General features: G+C 39.6%; 1 protein-coding gene across 2 annotated transcripts in view; it reads left to right on the top strand.

Moving 5' to 3' along the window:
• whrna (whirlin a) overlaps positions 1–23,149 on the top strand; it is a 216,559-nt gene that overhangs the window by 147,507 nt on the left and 45,903 nt on the right. For both annotated transcript variants that reach the window (XM_051931531.1, XM_028810227.2), the window contains exons 4-5: positions 1,527–1,732; positions 1,926–1,962. In XM_051931531.1, the coding sequence (XP_051787491.1) occupies positions 1,527–1,732; positions 1,926–1,962 (243 nt within the window). The remainder of the gene's footprint in view (positions 1–1,526; positions 1,733–1,925; positions 1,963–23,149) is intronic.

Below are 23,149 nucleotides of genomic sequence, written 5' to 3'. Positions count from 1 at the left end.
TTTTCCATTTTCATAATATTGTTTGCCTTCTCCCTTTCCTAAACAAAAGGATATTGGTTCATGCTTTCATTACTTTCCAATTTGATTATTGTAATTCCCTGTTCACTCATCTCCCAGCTAAAACACTCAATAGACTACAGTTTATTCAAAACTCAGCTTCAAGGTCTCTTATACTAATCGTACAGGACACATGACGTCTGTTCTTTATCAGTTATTTACTATCTCTTGATATTCTCTGTTATTATTCTTTATTGTTGATTCTGCGTCTTATTGTCCTCTTATTAATGCTCTTTGGCATAACTAGGGATTTGAGAAAGGTACCATATAAACAAAACTTATCAAAAAATTGTTCTCTCAGTGAAGGTTTTTAACTTAAGGTTAGTTTTTACATATTTTTGGCCTCACATTCTGTCATTCTCAGGGTCACAGTAATAGGTGCTAGCTTAAGGAAACAAATTATTGATGAATTCTGAGACCTCATTTTTCCTCTTATATTAAATAGTTTTACTATGTTCCCCGTCTTTGTGCTACCTGCTTTAACCCCATATTGCAATGCAAATAATATGGCAGTCATATTATTGATGAAGTAGGAAATAAAATGGTTTAATAGTGTTTCCAGTCATTGCTCCAGTCATTTGATGTTGTCATTTTTGGCTTTTTGGATTCTGCCCCTGATAATGTTGGATTTATTCAGTAAAGTCAAAGTATTGGTTAAACCCAGCCTTGGTGGGTGTGTAAAATTCAGACTTTTTCTTGAATTGGATTTGAAATTGAACATGTAAGATACCAGACTGGTAGCTGGATCTTCAAAAGACCACAGTTCTGCCAAGGCTTTAACTCTCCCAGAGCATCATCTCAGATCGAATTCATGTCTCTTTGAAAATTGAAAACAAACTTTTTCAATTCTTTTATGAAGGCAGTCCCTTTAAAAGACCCCACCAAATGGCACAATCAAAAGTAACAGTTTTCAAATCCATACTTTGGTGCTTCCAAATTAATCTTCAGTATCTCTGAATGACCCTTTAGGTACTTACTTTGGGTGACACACTAATGATTATTTTTTACAGTAAGAGGAATACTGCCTCTAAGGCACCCAGAGCTTCTAAATCTCTCCCCTGTGTTTTTCACCCTACTTCTGTAGGTTGTGTCAAAAGAATATCATGTGAAATATGAAGATTCCTTTGATCACTTCTGTTTATTTAACTGTCTCATCATGGCTTTATTCCCAGTGTTTACTCAGATTTCCAACCAAAATACTCCTTCTCAACACATCCTGTGAGACCAATCAGGCATAGTGAGGCACTGCTTCACTCTTCACCCACACAGCAGGAGGCAATGTTGTAGTGCTGTGACGATAAAGCAACAGATGGGTGGAACTGAGCCTTGTGACTCATCAGGGTTATGATCTAATTCTTTAAAAGATAATGAGAGGAAATTATTATTGTAACTTCTGAATTGCACACACTGATCTTGTAAGTGAGAGAAAGACTTAAGTGAGTAACTAATTCTCCCCTCTTGTTTTTCAGGTTGGGGATCAGATTCTTGAAGTGAATGGACGCAGTTTTTTTAATATCCCTCATGATGAAGCTGTAAACATCCTCAAGTCCTCAAGACATCTGATGATGACAATAAAGGATGTGGGCCGACTGCCGCATTCTAGGACCATCGTAGATGAGACCAAGTGGATCTCAAGTTGTGACACAGATAGCTCTTCTACTAGCAGTGTGATGGGGTATGACTATCTTTAATGGTCACAGAGTCTCGTTACTGGTGAATTTGCTAGATGACAGAAACAAAACAATGACATTAGCTTAACATTTGGACAGATCAATAATTTACTTTGCTGTGAGGTTTATGGGTTCATTATCATTTTGTGCTGCCTACTTTCCAGTTTCATGTTCTGAAACTGTTTTTTTCCTTAACAGATTGCCACTGGAACATCCTTCAGTTACACCTGCTAAGGTAAGTATGTTATTCTTGCCTAAGTCCTGGCTTGTTCTTTTGTCTTCTTCGCTTGATAGGGTTTACTGACCTAAAAAAGCTGAGGTCAGTACATGTTGATGAGAAATGATGTTTATGTAGAACTATTTCGTGTGATTGTTGCTTGGAATTAAGGGTTTTATCCTCCTAGTCAGCTTAGTCCCTTTTACCATCTTAGTCATGGTTAGCTTCCTTAGCTACATTTGCATTTATATTTATTTGCTTAGTACACTCTTATCTAAAGTGACTTACAAAAAAGGTCAACATAAAAGTTTAACACTAAGAACAGAATCAATCTTGTCAGCTAGAGAAGACTGAAATCATATTGAAGCTCATTCCTGAAAGAAGCTGGATATTGGAGTATCAAAATTGGAAGTACGAGATGGTTAATTGAAAATTTATTAATAAATTTTACAGGCTAATATTGAAGAATAGTGATTGGAATCTTCACACTAGATGTTGTAGCTTGATTTATAGATATTCAACTTTGGTGACTTCTATAGGTTTAGAAGTGGAAAAACTGGAGACATTGGATGTTGTAGTCTAGAAATCAAATGTTTAAAGTTGGAAGGATAAAAAATGTTGAAGGTTGAAAGATTGACATTGGACATTGGAGAGTTAATAACCTATGATTGACATCAGATTGTTTAATGGAGACTTGTGACTACAGGGCTAAAGACTAAAGTTGCCGGCAGTGCCATTTTTCAGACCTCCTAATTTTGGGATTTTTCACATACACTATGAAGCAAACCTTACAACAGTAATTTTGTTGAAGAAAGATCTTTTTCTGGATACTGAACTCTTATCTTTGTTTTTTGACTTTAACATTTGGCCAGTGTTTTACTGATTCAGGTGACTGGTATTTTTTGCTCTTTCCTGGTTATTTGATCATCTGCCTGTTTGCTGACTTTACTTTCTGTCCATTTGCTTTTGCAGTTTACATCTCTTGCTCATAACTGCTCTTTTTGAATATATTTTATATGTCAGAAATATTCACTACTATACATAGAATACACATTTCACATAGATTGGTCATGTGCCCATTTTCTTTATGATTGTTTATTTACTAGATATTAATATGTATCAGATGCTTGGAGAGTATCCTGTTAGGGAACCTGCTGTATGTACTGGGTTGTCCACTTCATTTTATTTGTCTGCCATCTTTAACACACATTTGAGTGGTTTATAGGCACAAATGTAGAAACTGGGATGAGTTTTCGGTTTTGTTTTTTTCCAGAAAAGAGAGGCTTCTTCTTTGTACAGTGGATATAAAAAGTCTACAGACCCCTGCCAAAATGGCAGGTTTTGTATGATACAAAAAAGAAACCAAGAGAAATCCTGTTAGGGCTTATTCCACCTTTACTGCAAAATTGCAATCTATACAAATAAGGTCTAAAAATCAAAAACTGTGAAAAAAGGAAAAAAAAAAACATTCAAAAACCGTGTTGCATTAGTGTGCACACCCCTTAAACTAATACTCATTTGAAGCACCTTTTGATTTTATTCCAGCACTCAGTCATTTTGGGTGCTAGTCTATCAGTTCGGCACCTGTGGACTTGATGATTTTTGCCCACTCCTCCTTGCAAAAAATTTCCAGATCTGTCAGATTACAAGGGCATCTCCTGTGCACAGCTCTCTTCAGGTCTTCCCACAAATTTTCAATTGGATTGAGGTCTGGGCTCTGGCTGGGCAATTCCAAAACAATGACCCTCCTTTGATGAAGTAATTGCTTTGTTGATTTTGATGTATTCTTTAGGTAATTGTCATGGCTGAAAAGTGAAGTTGTTTTCATCTTCAGCTTCTTAACAGATGTTTTAAGATTTTGTGCCAAAATAAACTGATACTTGGAGCTATTCATGTTTCCATCCATCTTGACTAAAGCCCCTGTTCCAGCTGAAGAAAGGCAGCCCTAAAACATGATGCTGATTCCACCATGCTTCACTTTGGGTATGGTGTTCTTTTGATGATGTGCTGTGTTATTTTTCTGCCAAACATACCTTTTGGAATTATGCCAAATAGGCCAACCTTGGCCTCATCAGACCATAATATATTTTTTCACATGATTGTGGGAGACTGAGTGTATCATTTTTGCAAAGTGTAGCCAGGCTTGGATTATTTTCTTTGTGAGAAAAGGCTTTTGCCTTGCTGCCCTATCCCTCAACCCAAACATATGAAGAATACAGCTGATTTTTGTCATATGTAGGGAACAACCAGTACTTGCCAGGAAATCCTGCAGCTCCTTTATTGTTGCTGTAGGCCTCTTGGCAGCCTTCCTAACCAGTTTCCTCCTTGTCTTGTCATCAGTCTTGGAAGGATGTCATGATCTTGATAGAGTCACTGTTGAAACCTATTTTCTCCACTTGTGTTCACTGTGCTCCATTGGATGTTTAATGCTTTAGATACCTTTTTGTAACCCTGTTCCTTTTAATGATGAGATCCCCTTCATGTTTTAAAAGCTTTTTATGGACCATGGCTTCTGGAGTGTGTTGCAATCAAGAGGATATCAGAATAACCCTACAGGAACAGCCTAACTTTATCTGAGCTCAATCAGAACCACTTTAATTGATGCCAGGTATATAGTAACTACTATTTGAGAGGACTTATTGTGATTGGTTGATTCTGAATGCAGCCATATCCTTGATTATTAAAGGCTGTGCACACTAATGCAACCAGGTTTTTTTGTAGTTTTCTTTTCCTTTTTTCACTAAACAGTTTCTGATTTGTTTTCACCTTCTTTGTGTAGATTGCAGTTTTTCAGTAAAGGCAGAATAAATTCTGACAGGATTTATCTTGGTTTCATTTTCTTCTTACACAAAATCTATGATTTTAGCAGGGGTGTGTAGACTTTTTATATCCACTCCAGATAAGGGGTAAGAGCTGCCCCAGTTGGAAGAGTTAAAGTACCTTAGTATGTTGTACAGGAGTTAGTGTACAGGTAGCCTTAAAACTTAGCAATAGATTTCTGCAGTGGTGGTGGATTGTGATAATGAATTTACTGTACTCTTAGTCTTTGAATGACATTGTCTCTTCACTCATTAATATAAATCCTCACTTAAGACTATATTTAAGAATTTTGACAAATGACCTAAACAATGAGTATTGGCAACTGAAATGATGTTCCTCCACAGAGCTACTTGGCTCACTTTCTGTGAAAGATAAGGTGCTTGATAATTCTGTGGGACCTGCTAGTTGCTCCAGATTGAAAGAGCTGGATACCTCTGTCAGACTCAGAAGACCCTGGAAGGGTTTATATCTCTCAGCTGCTGTACAAGATGTCTACAGAAATTTCTAGAAGGAGTTGAAAGTGTTTTCTGCTCAATTCAGCCAGTCTCCACCATGACCCAACATCAGCACACACAGAAAATGACAATTAGAAGAACATCAGTTTCCTGATGATAGATATTTTTCTACCCAGTACTTCAGTTAAAAGCTGATCTCAGTGATAGACCAAGTTGACCAAAGAAGATTCTAGATAGAGAAAGATTAATGGAATCTGCCATTGCAGCAGGGTCTATGCTTTTCTTTTCTGCTTAGTTTATAAGTTTTTAAAAAGAGTCTGATGAATGTATTTCTGCTTAAAGTGCTACTTTCCATAATTGTTTTATAGAATTCTTTTGCAGTTTGTTTGATTGACAAGAATGAATGTCTATTTTTCTCAAGGAAGTACATTTCATTTAGCTTGATAATCATCTTAGAAGTATGAATATTGGATGATAGCCTACACTCTACATATTAAAAGCTGGAGTTTATTTTTTCTTGGGAGTTGTGGTGTAACAGCTACAGAAAAGCTGAAGGTTGGAACCTGAACTTGAATGTGGAGACCACAGTTATCAGGTTTAATTTAAAAGGTAAATACATATACTTATAGGAAGTATAAAGCTCTAAATCTCAAACTAAAATAAGACAATAAGGTGGATGATTCTTATTGAGGACTGATTGCTTGACACTGGAACATAGCAAGCTTAAAGTTCAAGGCTGGAAGTAAGAGATTAAAGTGCTATAAAAAAGTAAGTTCACCTCTCAAAGTGCTGTGTTTTTTAACACATGTGAAGAACATCCATCCATCCATCCATCCATCCATCCATCCATCCATCCATCCATCCATCCATTGTCCAGCCCGCTATATCCTAACACAGGGTCACTGGGATCTGTTGGAGCCAATCCCAGCCAACACAGGGCGCAAGGCAGGAACCAATCCCGGGCAGGGCGCAATTCCACCATAGGGCACACACACACACACACCCACATACCAAGCACACACTAGGGACAATTTAGGATTGCCAATGCAGCTAACCTGCATGTCTTTGGACTATGGGAGGAAACCGGAGCACCCAGAGAGAAAACCCACGCAGACACGGGGAGAACATACAAACTCCACGCAGGGAGGACCCGGGAAGCAAACCCAGGTCTCTTTACTGCAAGGCAGCAGCACTACCACGGCACAGTATATATTCATTTTAATTGTATCAGTATATAATAATAATAATAATTATTATTATTATTATTATTATTATTATTATTATTATTATTATTATTGTTATTTGAACTTGTAACACGCCTGTCAGAGCCAAAGACATGGCTCAAAGCATAACAAAGTAGTTAAAAATACTGTATATAAAAAGGCACCAATAAAAGATAAAAAACCATAACTATACAAAGACTTTAGTAAATGTGTATGTTTTAAGTCTACTTGACTTGACTTCTCTGAGTTTCTGAAGAAGTGCATTCCACAAGGTTGGAGCTGAAAATCAGAAGACTATATTATCCATTGTACCTAGATCTGGGAATGGTAAGCGGTGGACTGATTTCAGATGATTGGAGTTGGTGGGCAGGAGTATACAGGCATGAGAGATCAGAAAGATAAGGTGGAGAGCTTGATCATTTAAGACCTTGTGAGTTAACAGAAGTATTTTGGAATGAATGCATAATTCAACTGGGATCCAATCTAATTCCCTCAAAGCTGGCGTAATACATTCACAGGGCTTGGTGTGAGAACCCTGCAGCCGCGTTCTGAATGTACTACAGGTGGTTAAGAACAGACTTTGGAAGACCATACAATAAGGAATTACAGTAGGATAGACTGCGGATCTGTAACAGATCAAAGAGGCCCTAATTTTGCAGATAACACTGGAATATCACAGTTTCAATTATTCAATTGTCAAAAATCAACAGAAAATCAATTTCAACAACTGGTATTGTTGCCTTTGACACAAATATTTTCATATATAGTAAAGTTTCTGTCAGTGTTATCTAAACAAAATCTTTGTCCACACCTCTATATGCATATGCCTAAATTGTGTGATATATGTGTTATGATGCCCAGGCACGTACAGATAAAATAACTCCGACTCAGACAGGCAGGACATAGGTTCAGCACGCAACACACACTTTTATTTACAGCTGGGGAGCACATTTCTCTGCTCCCCACAGCACAACAAGTACAGCAGAGCACCAACACAGTCCCTTTGCCACCCTTTCAGTCCTCCATATAGGCTTTGTTCTCTTCATCCTGACTCTGGCCCCTTGAATGAAGTGAGGCGGCTCCTTTTATTCAGAACCTTGGAGTGCTCCAGGTGGTTCATCAGGATTACCTGGAATCACTCCCAGCTGTGGTGGAAATCCTCTATAGGGCTCTTCAGCTCCCCCTGGCGGCCCCCACAGAACCCAACAGTGCTGCACTAAACTCCAGCTCCCAGTGTGCCCTGTGGGAATCCATGTTGCCACAGCCACCCAGGAGGGCTGCCTTCTAGCGTCCCAGAGGAGGTATTGCCTCAGCGTTCCTCACACCCGTTTCTTCCATTCCATTCATTGGCATCCTGTGGCCGCCGTCACAAAGTCTTTACTTGCACATTCATATTACATCTAGTGCCCTATATCATCTTAAAATATTTATTCATTGGTTTTGACTCAGACATTGAAAAACTATCCTCTTTTCTGTTTTGAATTTGAACTTGGATTTAGGATCTTTGCCCTCTTCCTAAATTCAGTTTTCAGTTCAGTTTCAGCATTTTGATGTTGTGAGTTTAACGAGCTGGACACTGAAGACTTCCCTCTTGAGTTCACCTACCCACTGTTTCACTGGTCCTCATCTCAATTCTCAAAGTTAAAGTCCTTTTAAAGTAAGAGTGAGGAGCTCTCTCCTAAATTCAGTTTTCAGTTCAGTTTCAGCATTTTGATGTTGTGAGTTTAACGAGCTGGACACTGAAGACTTCCCTCTTGAGTTCACCTACCCACTGTTTCACTGGTCCTCATCTCAATTCTCAAAGTTAAAGTCCTTTTAAAGTAAGAGTGAGGAGCTGAAGCTTGACAGATGTCCTCATGTGTCCTCATGTTCTGCTGCAGTATTCCCTGGAACATTTTAGAGTTGATAGCGTGACTCAGCAACAGCAAACCAATCCAAACCATAATGATTTTACCATTGTGTTTGTGTTGAAAGGGAACTTTAGTCTACTCTGGCATTTCAGCAAAATTACTCTTTTGGTCAATTTTCTGTCCAGAACATGCTATTCAGAAGTCTTGCAATATAGCCAAGTGATCTGTAGTAAACTTAATCTGTGTGGTTATATCCTTTTTGAGAGGATTCAGAGTTGTCTTTCTTTCCAAAAGCCCATGTACAAGTTAATTTGTTGTCATCTTGACAAAGATTATGGTCAGACATCTTCTTGGGCCTTTTGTTGATAACCTGGAGTTCTTAAAGACTTCCATAAACATCTTTAAGGCATTTATTGTTTTGGTTCACCTTGGTAAACTGCTGCCAGTCTTAAATATTTTCCATTTGTAGATGATTATTTCATGCTGGCATACCTATTCCCAAACATATGGGCATAAATAGTAATTTTTTCTGTGGGCTTCTGGGGGTTGTTTTGATCTAAGTGAAATGTGCTACTGCCCACTTGAATATTTAAAACCAGACTTGAGGAAGCTTCTCATCTTTATGTAATACTTGGGATTTAAAACTACTCTTTGAGGATTTGTTAAGTTTTAATCTTCTTTAGAGTACCTGATGCAAACTGTAATCCTTGTAGGATATAATTTCTTTCCCAGAAAACTAACTACATTGAAAGAATAAGTGAATTCTTACAGTGTTGTTTGTTAGATTAGGTCAACTTAAAATACTGAAATAATGGTCAGAGCTTAAGCAGTTTTCGCAGAGTGCAGGCACAGAGCGATGTGACAAGTTCCGAGATAAAATGCAGTTACACACTTTACTAATTATATGATGAGTTACACAAAAATACAAAGATAGATTTTAGTTGATTGAATAATGATAACTGAAATCTTTGCGCATATGGAGCTACAGTGAATTCTATGCATGGCTGCCTTCCACTCCTTCTATGAAATGTTGAGTAAGAGATCCTTTCCCCACTGTACTTTGGGATCTCTAAAAGGTAGGGACTTTAAAATGGTTTAATATATTATAGAAATGCTGTCTGAGTCTTCAAGACTGATCAGTATCTCTTCTGGAATATAAATAGATGGGAGGTGAGGAAAATTGGGCAGATTATGTTTAGCAAAGCTTCTAATTTAGAGATAGTGGAAAAAATGTGTTGATGGGAAACTAAATTTAGAGATTTACAAATCTCTCAATGATTTAATTCCATACATTTTCCAAACATTCTTCTTCTTCTTTCGGCTGCTCCTGTTAGGGGTTGCCACAGCGGATCATCTTCTTCCATATCTTTCTGTCCTCTGCATCTTGCTCTGTTACACCCATCACCTGCATGTCCTCTTTCACCACATCCATAAACCTTCGCTTAGGCCAGTGTTTCTCAACCTTTAAGTATTTGCAACCCGAGATTTCATAACAGTTTTAATCGCGCCCCCCCTAACGTTTTTTTGAAAGGAGCCCACTAATTCCAATTTGTTCTTTTTTAATTAATGATATATCATAGATGCATATTTTATTATACCTACTTAACTTTTATCAACATTTATCCAACTCTATATTTATTTTTCTAGAATCAGAATGTAGTTTAAGTTATATTTTTCATATTTTCGATTCTTGTTTTCTTTTTTTCACATCTTCACGCCCCTCTTTTTGTTACTTCGCGCCCCCCTAGGGGGGCCCACCCCACAGTTTGAGAACCACTGGCTTAGGCCTTCGTCTTTTCCTCTTCCCTGGCAGCTCTATCCTTAGCATCCTTTTCCTCTGCACATGTCCAAACCAACGCAATCTCGCATCTCTGACTTTGTCTCCCAACCGTCCAACTTGAGCTGACCCTCTAATGTACTCTTTTCTAATCCTATCCCTCCTCGTCACACCCAATGCAAATCTTAGCATCTTTAACACTGCTACCTCCAGCTCTGTCTCCTGCTTTGTGGTTAGTGCCACCGTCTCCAACCCATATAACATAGCTGGTCTCACTACCGTCCTGTAGACCTTCACTTTCACTCTTGCCGATACCCGTCTGTCACAAATTAATCCTGACACTCTTCTCCACCTATTTCACCCTGCCTGCACTCTCTTCTTCACCTCTCTTCCACAATCCCCATTACTCTGTATTGTTGATCCCAAGTATTTAAACTCATCCACCTTTGCCAACTCTACTCCCTGCATCCTCACCATTCCACTGACTTCCCTCTCATTTACACACATGTATTCTGTCTTGTTCCTACTGACCTTTATTCCTCTCCTCTCTAGAGCATATCTCCACCTCTCCAGGGTCTCCTCAACCTGCTTCCTACTATCGCTACAGATCACAATGTCATCAGCAAACATCATAGTCCAGGGGGACTCCTGTCTAATCTCGTCTGTCAACCTGTCCATCACCATTGCAAATAAGAAAGGGCTCAGAGAAGATCCCTGATGTAATCCCACCTCCACGTTGAACGTATCCTCCACACTGTCACACTTTCCTCGTTCATATCCTGTACAACTCTTATGTACTTCTCTGCCACTCCCGACTTCCTCATACAATACCACAGCTCCTCTCGAGGCACCCTGTCATATGCTTTCTCCAGGTCCACAAAGACGCAATGCAACTCCTTCTAGCCTTCTCTAAACTGCTCTATCAACATCCTCAGAGCAAACATTGCATCTGTGGTGCTCTTTCTTGGCATGAAACCATACTGCTGCTCACTAATCATCACCTCACTTCTTAACCTAGCTTCCACTACTCTTTCCCATAACTTCATGCTGTGGCTCATCAATTTTATTTCCCTGTAGTTACTGCAGTCCTGCACATCACCCTTATTCCTAAATATCGGCACCAGTACACTTCTCCACTCCTCTGGCATCCTCTCGCTTTCCAAGGTTCCATTAAACAATCTGGTTAAAAACTCCACTGCCATCTCTCCTAAACTCCTCCATGCTTCCATAGGTATGTCATCTGGACCAACGGCCTTTACATTTTTCATCCTCTTTATAGCTGTCCTTACTTCCTCCTTGCTAATCCATTGCACTTCCTGATTCACTATCTCCACATCATCCATCCTCTTCTCTCTCTCGTTCTCTTCATTCATCAGCCTCTCAAAGTACTCTTTCCATCTGCTCAACACATTCTCCTTGCTTGTGAGTACGTTTCCATCTTTATCCTTTATCACTATCACCCTAACCTGCTGCACATCTTTCCCAGCTCGGCCCCTCTGTCTAGCCAATCGGTACTGGTCCTTTTCTCCCTCCTTAGTGTCCAACCTCTCATACAACTCATCATACGCCTTTTCCTTAGCCTTCGCCACCTCTCTCTTCACCTTATGCCTTTTCTCCTTGTACTCTTGTCTACTTTCTGCATCTCTCTGACTATCCCACTTCTTCTTTGCCATCCTCTTCCTCTTTATACTCTCCTGTATTTCCTCATTCCACCACCAGGTTTCCTTTTCCTCCTTCCTCTTTCCAGATGTCACACCAAGCACCCTTCTTGCTGTCACCCTTACTACATCTGCTGTAGTTTCCCAGCTGTTTGGTAACTCTTCACTGCCACCCAGTGCCTGTCTCACCTCCTCCCTAAACTCAACCTTGCATTCTTCCTTTTTCAACTTACACCATTTGATCCTTGGCTCTGCCCTCACTCTCTTCCTCTTCTTGATCTCCAACGTCATCCTACAGACCACCATCCTATGCTGCTTAACTACACTTTCCCCTGCCACCACTTTGCAGTCTTCAATCTCCTTCAGATCAGCTCTTCCACATAGGATGTAATCTACCTGTGTGCATCGTCCTCCACACTTGCACGTAATCCTGTGTTCCTCCCTCTTCTTAAAATACGTATTCACCACAGCCATGTCCATCCTTTTGGCAAAATTCACTATCCTCTGACCTTCTTCATTCCTCTCCTTGACACCATACCTACCCATCACCTCCTTGTCTCCACTGTTCCCTTCACCAACATGCCCATTGAAATCCGCTCCAATCACCACTTTTTGTCCCTTGGGAACACTGTTCATCACTTCATCCAGCTCACTCCAAACATCTTCTTTCTCACCCATTGCACACCCAACTTGCAGTGCATATGCACTAACAACATTCATCAAAACACCTCCAATTTCCAGCTTCATAATCATTACTCTGCCTGACACTCTTTTCACCTCCAAAACACTCTTGACATACTGTTCCTTCAGAATAACTCCTACCCCATTTCTCCTCCCATCCACACCATGATAGAACAATTTGAATCCACCTCTGATCCACCTGGCCTTACTCCCCTTCAATTTAGTCTGTTTCACACACAATATATCAACCTTCCTTCTCTCCATCATATCTGATAACTCTCTCCCCTTACCAGTTATACTGCCAACATTCAAAGTTCCTACCCTCAGTTCCACTCTCTTTACTTTCCTCCTCTCCTCCTGCCTCCAGACACGTCTCCCCCCCCCCCCCCCCCCCCTTCTTCTCCTTCTTCTTCAGCCAACAATAGCCCAGTTTCCTCCAGCACCCTGTTGGCTAACAGTACTGGTGAAGGTTGTTGTTAACCCGGGGCTCAACCGATCCGGTATGGAAATTTGTATTGATGTCCGCATATTGATTTGGCAAAATTTTACACCGGATGCCCTTCCTGACGTAACCCTCCCCATTTATCCGGGCTTGGGACCGGCATGAAGAAACACACTGGTTTGTGCATCCCCTGTGGCTGGTTTATACATTTTACAAACATTAAAAAGTGTATAAGTTTGAGAGGGTGGAAAAATTTATCATGTGGAGGTGCCACAGATAAAATATTCTCTAACTTGAAGTGCTTCCTACATTGGTTCCATATTGTAAGTGAATGAAAGAGAATTGGGGTGTTAGTATATTGACAATACCTTGTATTTACTGGTGTACAAAGCAAGAAATATAAAGACATACTGCAGGATTTCATTCCTATTGCAGATCAAGCTAGTGTATATTCATTTATTTGTGCCAGTGTCCAGGTTTTAGATAGATTGTGTTTGCCGCCCAGTAATAAAATTGAACCTTAGGTAGAGCCATGCCTCCTTCTAATTTAGGTTGTTGTAAGGTCGCCCTTTATGGTGGGCAGACCATCTATGCACGTCTTGTTTAATTTTATCCATGCAAACAGCAACATTTTGTTGAAAAAGAGCTTTATATTTACTTATGATGTTTACCCCCAGATATTTAAAGTGATCTGCAATGATAAAAGGAAGGACTCCAATCTAATGCTGTTTGCTGGAGAATTCATTGGAAAAAGCACACTTTTGTTCAAGTTAATTTTGAGTCCAGATATCTTTTGAAATTTTGTTAGTACAGTTAGGGCTGCAGGCATTGAATGTTGTGGGTCTGATATATACAGTACCATATCATCTGCATATAGTGATATTTTCTGTTCAAATCCTGCTCTGAAAATCCCTTTTATCTCTGATGTATTTTGAAAGTGAACAGCCAATGGCTCAATGCGATTGCAAATAGCAGTGGTGACAAGGGACATCCTTATCTAGTACATCATTCTAGTTTGAAGTAGTCTGAGATAGTGTTGTTAATACAATCTGAAGCTTCTGGATTGGTATACAGTAGTTTGATCCATGCACGTATGTTAGGGCCAAATCCAAATTTATGCAAAGTGGTGAATAGGTAATCCCATTCAACTATATCAAATGCTTTTTCTGCATCCAAAGATAATAAGATCTCTGGAGTGCCAGACTTTATGGGTAAATATATTACATTAAATTTGCATCGGAGATTGGAAGCCAAATGTCTACCTTTAATAAATCTGGTTTGGTCTTGTGATATTACTGAAGGGAGGAATTTTTCAATTCTTCTGGCTAGGACTTTGGAGAGTATGTTAACATCATTATTCAGAAATGAGATTGGTCTGTATAATGCATGTTGTAATAAGTACTTATTTTTCTACGGAAAAACGGTAATTAATGCTTGGCGAAAACTTTGTCTCTGGCTTCTATAAAAGCTGCTAATAAAAGGGGAGCTAACTTGATTGAGAATTTTTTATAAAATTCAACAGGGTAGCCGTCAGGACCTGGTGCTTGCCCACTTTGAAGTGAGTTTATAGTGTCTAGTAATTGTGATAGTGTCAGACGTATCTTACAATTACTCTGCACTGAAAATATCTAGCTGTGGTATCCGTAATGCTTCAAAAAAGGCATTAGATTGTGTCTTGTATTCTTTAAACTAAGAAGAATGAATATAAGGACTTATAGTAGTCTCTAAATGTGTTCATTATATTTTTTATGGCCAATGATTCCATCTCCATCTGTGTTGGTGATTACTGATATTGCATTGCGAACTTCCTGTTTGTAGATTGGTTGAGCTAAGATCTTATTAGCCTTCTCTCCATTTTCATAGTAATGATGTCGCAATTTAAAAATGAGTTGTTCTGTTTCTTTTGGTGTCAAAAGTTCTCATTGCAAAGCCTGTCTTTTCCTAAAATGTGCCTCATTTGGAGACCTGGCATGTTCTTGATATATTCTGGCCTTCTTGGTTTCCGATTTATTTTTTTGGGTGAAATATGAGATAATCTGTCCTCTTAAAAATGCCTTCAAGTTTTCCCAGAGTATTCCTGCAGTAACCTCTGAGGATGCACTTGTCTCTAAAAAAAATAATTTGCTTGGATATAAAGTCTGTATAATTTTCATCAGCTAATAATCACGGCTTAAAGAGGGGGCGTGGCAGTGTGGCATGAGTGGTTTCCGGCTGTGATACAGGCTTGGGCATTTCCGAAATGAAGTGCACAGGTGTGGGATTGCCCATGCCCGTAATTGATGCCGGAGGCTGCTAATCGCCGCACCTATGCCACATCCCCATTATAAATAGGAGCGCGAGTGTGGAGTGAGAGGAGAAAGATCAGAAGAGAGAGTGGAGGTTAGAGGAGGAAGAAAAGAAAGCTGGAGACTGAGAGCTGGTGCGGGTGTGAGCGAGTGAGGGAGCAAGCAGGAAGAGAAGGCTCACTGGTGGTAGCAGGCAGCTGGGAAGTGAACCCTAGCGGGGTGTTTAGCAGGCACTTGGGGGCAGATGGATTGGTTCACTCCTGCTGAGCTTTACAGAGGAGCAGGAGTGACCACGATCGAGGACCGCTTGCTGCATAAGACCGCGGAAGGCACCGGGAGTCGGAGGCTTGGGGGGGTTGAAGCCCCAGCGTATGAAGCTAGGGGACGGAATGCTACCAGACCAGTAGGAGAAGGTCAGCAGCAGGTAGGGCGAGTCCCCTGTTTCTGGGCCCGGATGAGAGAAGCAGGGGAGCCACCAGCTAAAAAAGGCACTGGGTTTTTAAAGGACTGCTTCCAGCCATTGTTATTTTAACCTTGTTTTAAATTGGAATATTTATTGTATTATTTTAACCTCCACATTTTCACCCTGTTTTTAATGGATAATTTATTTATTGGAATATTTGGAACACTTTTTGGTTTTCTCTGTCTTTTTAATAAAAGCACTGCTTGCACTTTGCACCTTCCCCTTGCTTCATTTGGTGTCCTCATTGTCCAGCTTATCCAGTTACATTACAAATGGTGTCGGGTTCAAGAGGCTCCCAAAAGAGAGAGATGGGAGCATGGAGCAAGACCAGCATCGTCACACGTATTTGCAAGATTTGATTGTGGGCAACAAATTGTTATCTATAAAGAAATAATCGATTCTTGAGTAACAATGATGTACTGGTGAGAAGAAGGAATATGCTCTTAAGTATGGATTTAGAAATCTCCATGGGTCTGCTAAGTTATGATCAATTAAAAAATGTGTGATTATTTTGCAGTGTTAGGTGTTGTCACCCCTGTAGCTGAATACCTATCCAGGTCTGGATTTAAAGCACAATTAAAGTCTCCAGCCATTATAATTTTGTGAGTGTTCAAGGTAGGAATCAATGCAAATACATTTTGGATAAAGTCTCTATCATCGACATTGGGTGCATAGATATTTATCAAAATCACTTTAGAATTAAATATCAGATACTACATCTCATACTGCAAATGAAATTGTTCTATAAATTAAGATTCCCACACCTCTAGTTTTCTTTGTATAGCTGGAATCAAATATTTGGCCAGTCCAGTCTCTTTGCAACCAAAAATTATCCTTGCTGATTAAGTGAGTCTCCTGTAAAAATGCTATCTTGGGGTTTAGACCTGTTCGGTGAGAGAATACTTTCTTCCTCTTAATTCGTGATTAAGACCTTTGACATTCAAGCTCACAAAGTTCATTATCTAGTCATAGAGACATTCCTTCTAAACTTTTGTTGTCATTTTATAATCTTAAATTAAGGTTGTATATTATTGCATATGATAGCTTTAACCTTAATTTCCAATACTGCCTATTGTTGTGTTGGCACTTACAATTGTGGGGATGAAAAGGATAGATCAGAAATAGCTTGCTCTCTTTCTCTCCTCTCCCAGACTCCCCACCCCCTGATTTTGCCTCCCCAAGTGAGGCTAGACCACCCTTCACAAAGTCTCAGTCCTCTGAAATGCCCAGAGAGAGAGCATGTCCAGAACAAAACAAGCCCCCAAGCAGCAGTGTAGAAGGAATAAAGTAGAGATAGCTATTGGCAATACATTACAAATACTATAAATCTAGAATATAATCCTGAACAGGCTAAAAAAGAATAAACCAAGGGTATGATGTTAAACAGTACCCGTGGAGATGCAGATAACATATGATAGTACAATCCTAATACAATAAACCAGGAGTGTGATGTTAAACAGTCCCGTTTTGAAAATATGCATATACACATACATATACACACATATATCTAAATATATATATATATATATATATATATATATATATATATATACATATATAGTAGGAGGGTCCGCCCCCTACTCGCTTCACCCGCCAACCCCTGTGTTTATCCATCCATCCATCCATTCTCCAACCCGCTGAATCCGAACACAGGGTCACGGGGGTCTGCTGGAGCCAATCCCAGCCAACACAGGGCACAAGGCAGGGAACCAATCCCGGGCAGGGTGCCAACCCACCGCAGGACACACACAAACACACCCACACACCAAGCACACACTACGGCCAATTTAGAATCGCCAATCCACCTAACCTGTATGTCTTTGGACTGTGGGAGGAAACCGGAGCGCCCGGAGGAAACCCACACAGACACGGGGAGAACATGCAAACTCCACGCAGGGAGGACCCGGGAAGTGAACCCGGGTCCCCAGATCTCCCAACTGCGAGGCAGCAGCGCTACCCACTGCGCCACCGTGCCGCCACCCCTGTGTTTAGTTAATCAGATATACAATTTTAAAAGCTGCTTTTTTTCTTTGGAATTGTTTCAGTTTCATTTTTTTCACTTTTACAAGCCTCATTAAAAACAATATTTTGAATTACCTTTTCTTCAAAATCGCATTGAATTTTGGTTCCATTTCTGGAGATACATTGTGACAATGCAACGTGTAACTGCCGTGAGTGAATATTGTTTCTTTTTCTCTAATAAGTAATCTGACTTTTTCTAATGTTTGTCCCTGTGATTTGTTAATTGTCATAGCAAAAGCTATGCCCACAGGAAATTGTAAACATTGTAATACGAATGGTATATCAAGATCTCCTTTGGTGTCTATTATTATTCGCGGAATATATACTACATTACCTTTCTTTTCGCCTGTTTAAATTTGCATCGCTTCTCCGTGATCATAAATATACACCTGACTGAATTGTGTTTTCTTTGAAATTAAACTTGTCGTTGGTTTAACTGTTGCGGGACCACAGATTCTCATTGCGTATGGTCCATTATTGTGTAAATCTACGTTTTTTGCATTGAATGATGCGAAGACGAAAAGATTATTGTAGACTTGTATATTTTGCCTGTAGTGTTTGTGGATTCTGCGGTGGGCTGGCGACCTGCCCGGGGTTTGTTCCTGACTTGCGCCCTGTGCTGGCTGGGACTGGCTCCAGCAGACCCCCGTGACCCTGTTGTTGGATATAGTGGGTTGGGAAATGACTGACTGACTGTTTGTGGATTTCACTTTTCCCAAACATCAAATCTTTTAATTCTCTTGGTTACACCTCCTCATTGTGTAGAAACACTACTTTTCCCTGATGGCAACACAAATGAGACGATCAACAAGTCTCTGACTTAAAATTCAAAGCCTTACAATTTTTTCATACTTCTGACATATCACCTATGTCCATATATTCGATCTCTCTTCACCTTTCCGTTATTTCACCGAGTAATAATTTCTCTTTTTTAGTGCTAATGCGATCTTTACCTTGTTTTGATACTTTCGAATTTTTCTGCTTTTATATTCTGTAACTTGCTCTGTATGTATATAGTGCCTACATTATTTTGTGTCTTTTGAATTCTACTGTTTTCATTATCTCTAACCTGCTCTGCATGTGTTTTGCCCCCTCGTTTTTGAACTTCTTTATGAAGTTTTACTTTGTTTTCTACTCTTTACCTTTTATTTCTGACCTCACTTTGTCCTGCTGTTTTTTCAATTACACCTGGTCCTGATGATTAATTTCCTTTTGTTTGCGCTAATGTGATATTTACTATCTTTTTTTGATACTGTAGTGACCTCTGCGTTCGGCTCGAAAAGAAAAAGAAGATAAAAAAACAGACTGATGTAATAAAGTGTCACAAAAGTTTTACTTGAACAATCGACGACTTTGTAACCCCAAACACAAGCACCCTCTCCAACCCCTCCTCCCCCGGGTCTCGCCCACCCTTACCGCATCAATCAATACCCTGCTATCAGTCTTCCGTGCTGTACTCCGTCCTCCCTCAATTGGACGTAACAGTCACTTAAAAAAAGAAAGGCTGGGACACTACAGTACTTTCGAATTTTAATGCTTTCATATTCTTTACCTTTCTTTGCATGTGTATCACGCCATCGTTTGTTTGAGCCTTTCGAATTCCACTGCTTTTATAATCTCTTATCTGCCTTTTTTTTTCTCTCCAACACTTTTGGGTCTCTTTTCTCCGGGCTGGTCTTTCTTCTTTGCTTAGTCGTTGACGTTTCATCTAGAACGTATTGTCCTTATATGCTTTATATGTGCTGAGAGCACAGGATCTGTGTGTGCTACGTGCCTTTACATGACTGAGTGTTTTGCTGGTCGTGCTCTTATTTGATATTGGTTGTAAGTAGGGCATGTCTTGCAAGAATCTAATGTTTACGGTCCCCGCGAGACGGTCCTTGGCCAGTCTCTTTCATCTCGTGGGTCTTTTAAGTGTCTTCCAAGAACTTTCGAGAAGATCACGTCTCGTCACCCTGCTTTTCCTTTCCAAGATTTTTTTTTATAATAGGGAGATGTAAACATGTATATGCACATATGTGTAGATATATATATATACATACAAATATACACATACATATACACACATACACATATAAATAGAATAATAATTGTAATTAAAATGTTAACATAGCAAGGAAGGAAATAAAATGTATAATTACAGCAAAAGTCTCACAGCAGGACACAACGTGACCCACAATTGTATTTAAAAGAGTCAGGATCAATTTTTTTAGCTTTTTTCTACTTTATCTGGAGAACTAAAAATGCAGAACTTGCCTTGAATATCCACTGTTAATTTAGCAAGATACAAGAGGCGGTATCTTAATTCGACTCTACGTAAGCACTATTTAATGCTGTATAATGCTACATAGTCAGCAGCTGTTGAAAAATCAGGGAAAATGCGAATGCAGTTATTTTCAAATATAATTTCTTGTTTCATTTTGAGAAGTGACATCTGATTCATTTTAGATTGTAATTCATTGAAATGTACAATGAGGCCTCAAGGTTTTGAGGTGTTCGATCCATATATACGGTAAGCTGCTGATAACCCAGTGTCTGATTTCAAGTCCTCTCTAATTATTTGAGAGAATAGTTCAACGATAAATTTCACTGGGTTTGGGCTTTCACTGTTTTCAGGGAGACCTTCAATTTAGTAGCCGTTGCTTTTTCATCAGTGGCAGAGGCCAGTTGTTCAACTATTTCAATATCGTGTCATGAACATTTGCTTAATGTCTTTAATGTCTAAAGCTGAGCATCAAGTGCTCTGAATTTATTTTCAAAACTACTTGTATTTTCCTGTATTTTTTCCTCAATTTATTATAGCATACCTTTAAAGATTGCCTCAAAGCGATTACTTAAACGTTTCTCCAAGTCTTTAATATCCTGAAACAGCTTCACATTTGTCATGTTTATGTCCTTTATATCTTTCCTTATATAATCTGTGATCTTCTTTATATTATACTTTATATCATTTATGTCCTCCCCAAGTGTAGTAGTTATTGTGGTAGTTATTGCGGTGATCACTACGTTACGTTCAGCTCAGTATGCTCATTTCGGTCTTCTCCGAGCTCCACAGGTGGAGAAGCAACACCAGTTGGAGTCAGTGGCACTGGCTTGTGGTGGGTAGTTGACAGTGTGGAAAATAAGACCATTTTCAGTTTCAATGAACCTTCTGGAATCGTCAAAATCTCCTGGCCCGACTCACTCGCACTTTTGCTCCCACTTTCACTCTCAGCTGGAGGCAATGCTGCGGTATCAGGTCTGGGAGATCCATTGTTTTGCCTCTCTCTTCCAGGTCGATCTCTGCTAGGCCATATCTTGAACTTGATTTTTGAGCCCTTTTTCTGCCATCCATCCATCCATTTTCCAACCCGCTGAATCCGAACACAGGGTCACGGGGGTCTGCTAGAGCCAATCCCAGCCAACACAGGGCACAAGGCAGGGAACCAATCCCGGGCAGGGTGCCAACCCACCGCAGGACACACACAAACACACCCACACACCAAGCACACACTAGGGCCAATTTAGAATCACCAATCCACCTAACCTGCATGTCTTTGGACTGTGGGAGGAAACCGGAGCGCCCGGAGGAAACCCACGCAGACACAGGGAGAACATGCAAACTCCACGCAGGGAGGACCCGGGAAGTGAACCGGGTCTCCTAACTGCGAGGCAGCAGCGCTACCACTGCACCACCGTGCCGCCCTTTTTCTGCCAGTCATGCCTATATATATATTGCATATGCTGTAATCAAATAAATATAGGAGTAAATACAGAATAACTCGGAATGACAAAAAAAGGTAAAATAACACCGCTGCTAATGGAGTTCCGTCTCAGACGTCCATCTCCCGAAACGGATGAGTTCAAATATAATTAAAAAAAAAAAAGACCCTTCTAAAAAACAGATAATAGCATTCTTTTGAATTCGTCAATTCAGGTGTATGAGAGTTCATCAACCACAACCCTTCATCTCAACATACAATAACTCATAGCCAAATACCCCCGCATCTAGACTCATAAAAACTGTAGGTACCAGAGACTAGAGATTGAAAATTCGACTGTGGACACCAGATAGTTTGATTCTGGAGATGGTTGACACACTAATAAGCTTGGCCTAGGGAACAAAATAAACTATCACTGGCACTGCCTGACAACAGTTTACTTTGGAATTTGATGCAGAACCATGCATATTTTGTGCTTCAGGTTGGAGAGTCTAGAGTCTGAACCCACAACAACAAGGAGAAGAAGTTGTATGCTGTCATTAACTAAAATGAGTGTCAGGAAGTCTACTCCAGGAATTCATTTTCATTTTCCTTCCTTACCGTTGCATTTGTATTTTAGGTGCACAAATTAGAAAAATTCTTAAAGATGTGTGTAATCTATTGAAAACTTCAAAATACTTCCATCAGTTTCACGTCTCGGGATGAAAGGACAAAAGTAATTTTAATTCCATGAGATGCCTCTTCCTGAGTCTGCTTTATTAAGTCTTCAGTAATGAGGCCTCAGGGGAAGGGGTGCTGCTTGTCTGGGGACAAATAATCTGTTTGAAGTCAATACTCAGGATTCAATTCACAGATGAATTAAGGAGCTTAGATATGTCACTCAGAAAAAGAAGAGAAAAGACTTACTTTAAAACTCACTGTACAGACCCTCACCTTGAGCACCTCAGTCTAGGCATGTAAGAGCTTACTAACCACAACCCTCAATGCCCAGTGCCCCTGAATCAAGACACACAAAAAAGGTGTTGGTTAACTCCAGTCATTATGGACTCTTATGCACTCCCTTGACATATAGGAGCTCCCTGCTCTGTGTCATTCCATCCAGACACATAGGAGTTCACTGCAGCTAATCAATATAGATATTAAGGTACTTACTGCCCAGGGCTTCTCAGTTTAAAGTGTAGACACACAAATGTTCGTTATGCAAAATACGTCAAGGTGGCACAACAAAAGTATGTGGTGACAAATTCATAGAGAAAAAGTGTGTGAAGTGACAAATATGGGCACCCAGTAAACCCCTTGGGATTAGTTTATTAAGTAGTAAAATATTACTTATTTCTATAAAATAATGTAACTGAAGAGAAAAATGTGGCAATACAAAACATATAATGTGAAGAATAACACAATACTCAAATGAAGATAAACCTCAAAATCTTGTATATAAAAGGTTAACTGTGCTGTGCAATATATTGCACGACATTATGTCCAATGTTTAAAATGTTTAAAAGTGGCGTAAGCCTATATATTGGTATCACCATAGATATCCTGATTGTGATACAATAGTGGTGTTATTAACTCAGGGTTCCTAAGCACAAAAGTCTGAAAATATGTCAAAAAGAACACAAAAAGGGCAAACATAGGATCTTTATAAATAAAATGTTTAACACAAAAAATGCTTTAGAAACCATGAAGCTCTGAAGAGCACAAAAGGCACAGAAGGGGACAAGCAAGTCCCAATACACAAATCCAGAATACAAAGTCAAAAATAAGAGAATAAGCTCAAAAATCCAGTAAATTAACAAACCCACAGAATAATCACAATCGAAACCCA

The sequence above is a fragment of the Erpetoichthys calabaricus genome, chromosome 9, assembly GCF_900747795.2.
Source record: "Erpetoichthys calabaricus chromosome 9, fErpCal1.3, whole genome shotgun sequence".
Classification (NCBI taxonomy): domain Eukaryota; kingdom Metazoa; phylum Chordata; class Cladistia; order Polypteriformes; family Polypteridae; genus Erpetoichthys; species Erpetoichthys calabaricus.
This window is presented reverse-complemented; position numbering and strand designations above follow the sequence as displayed.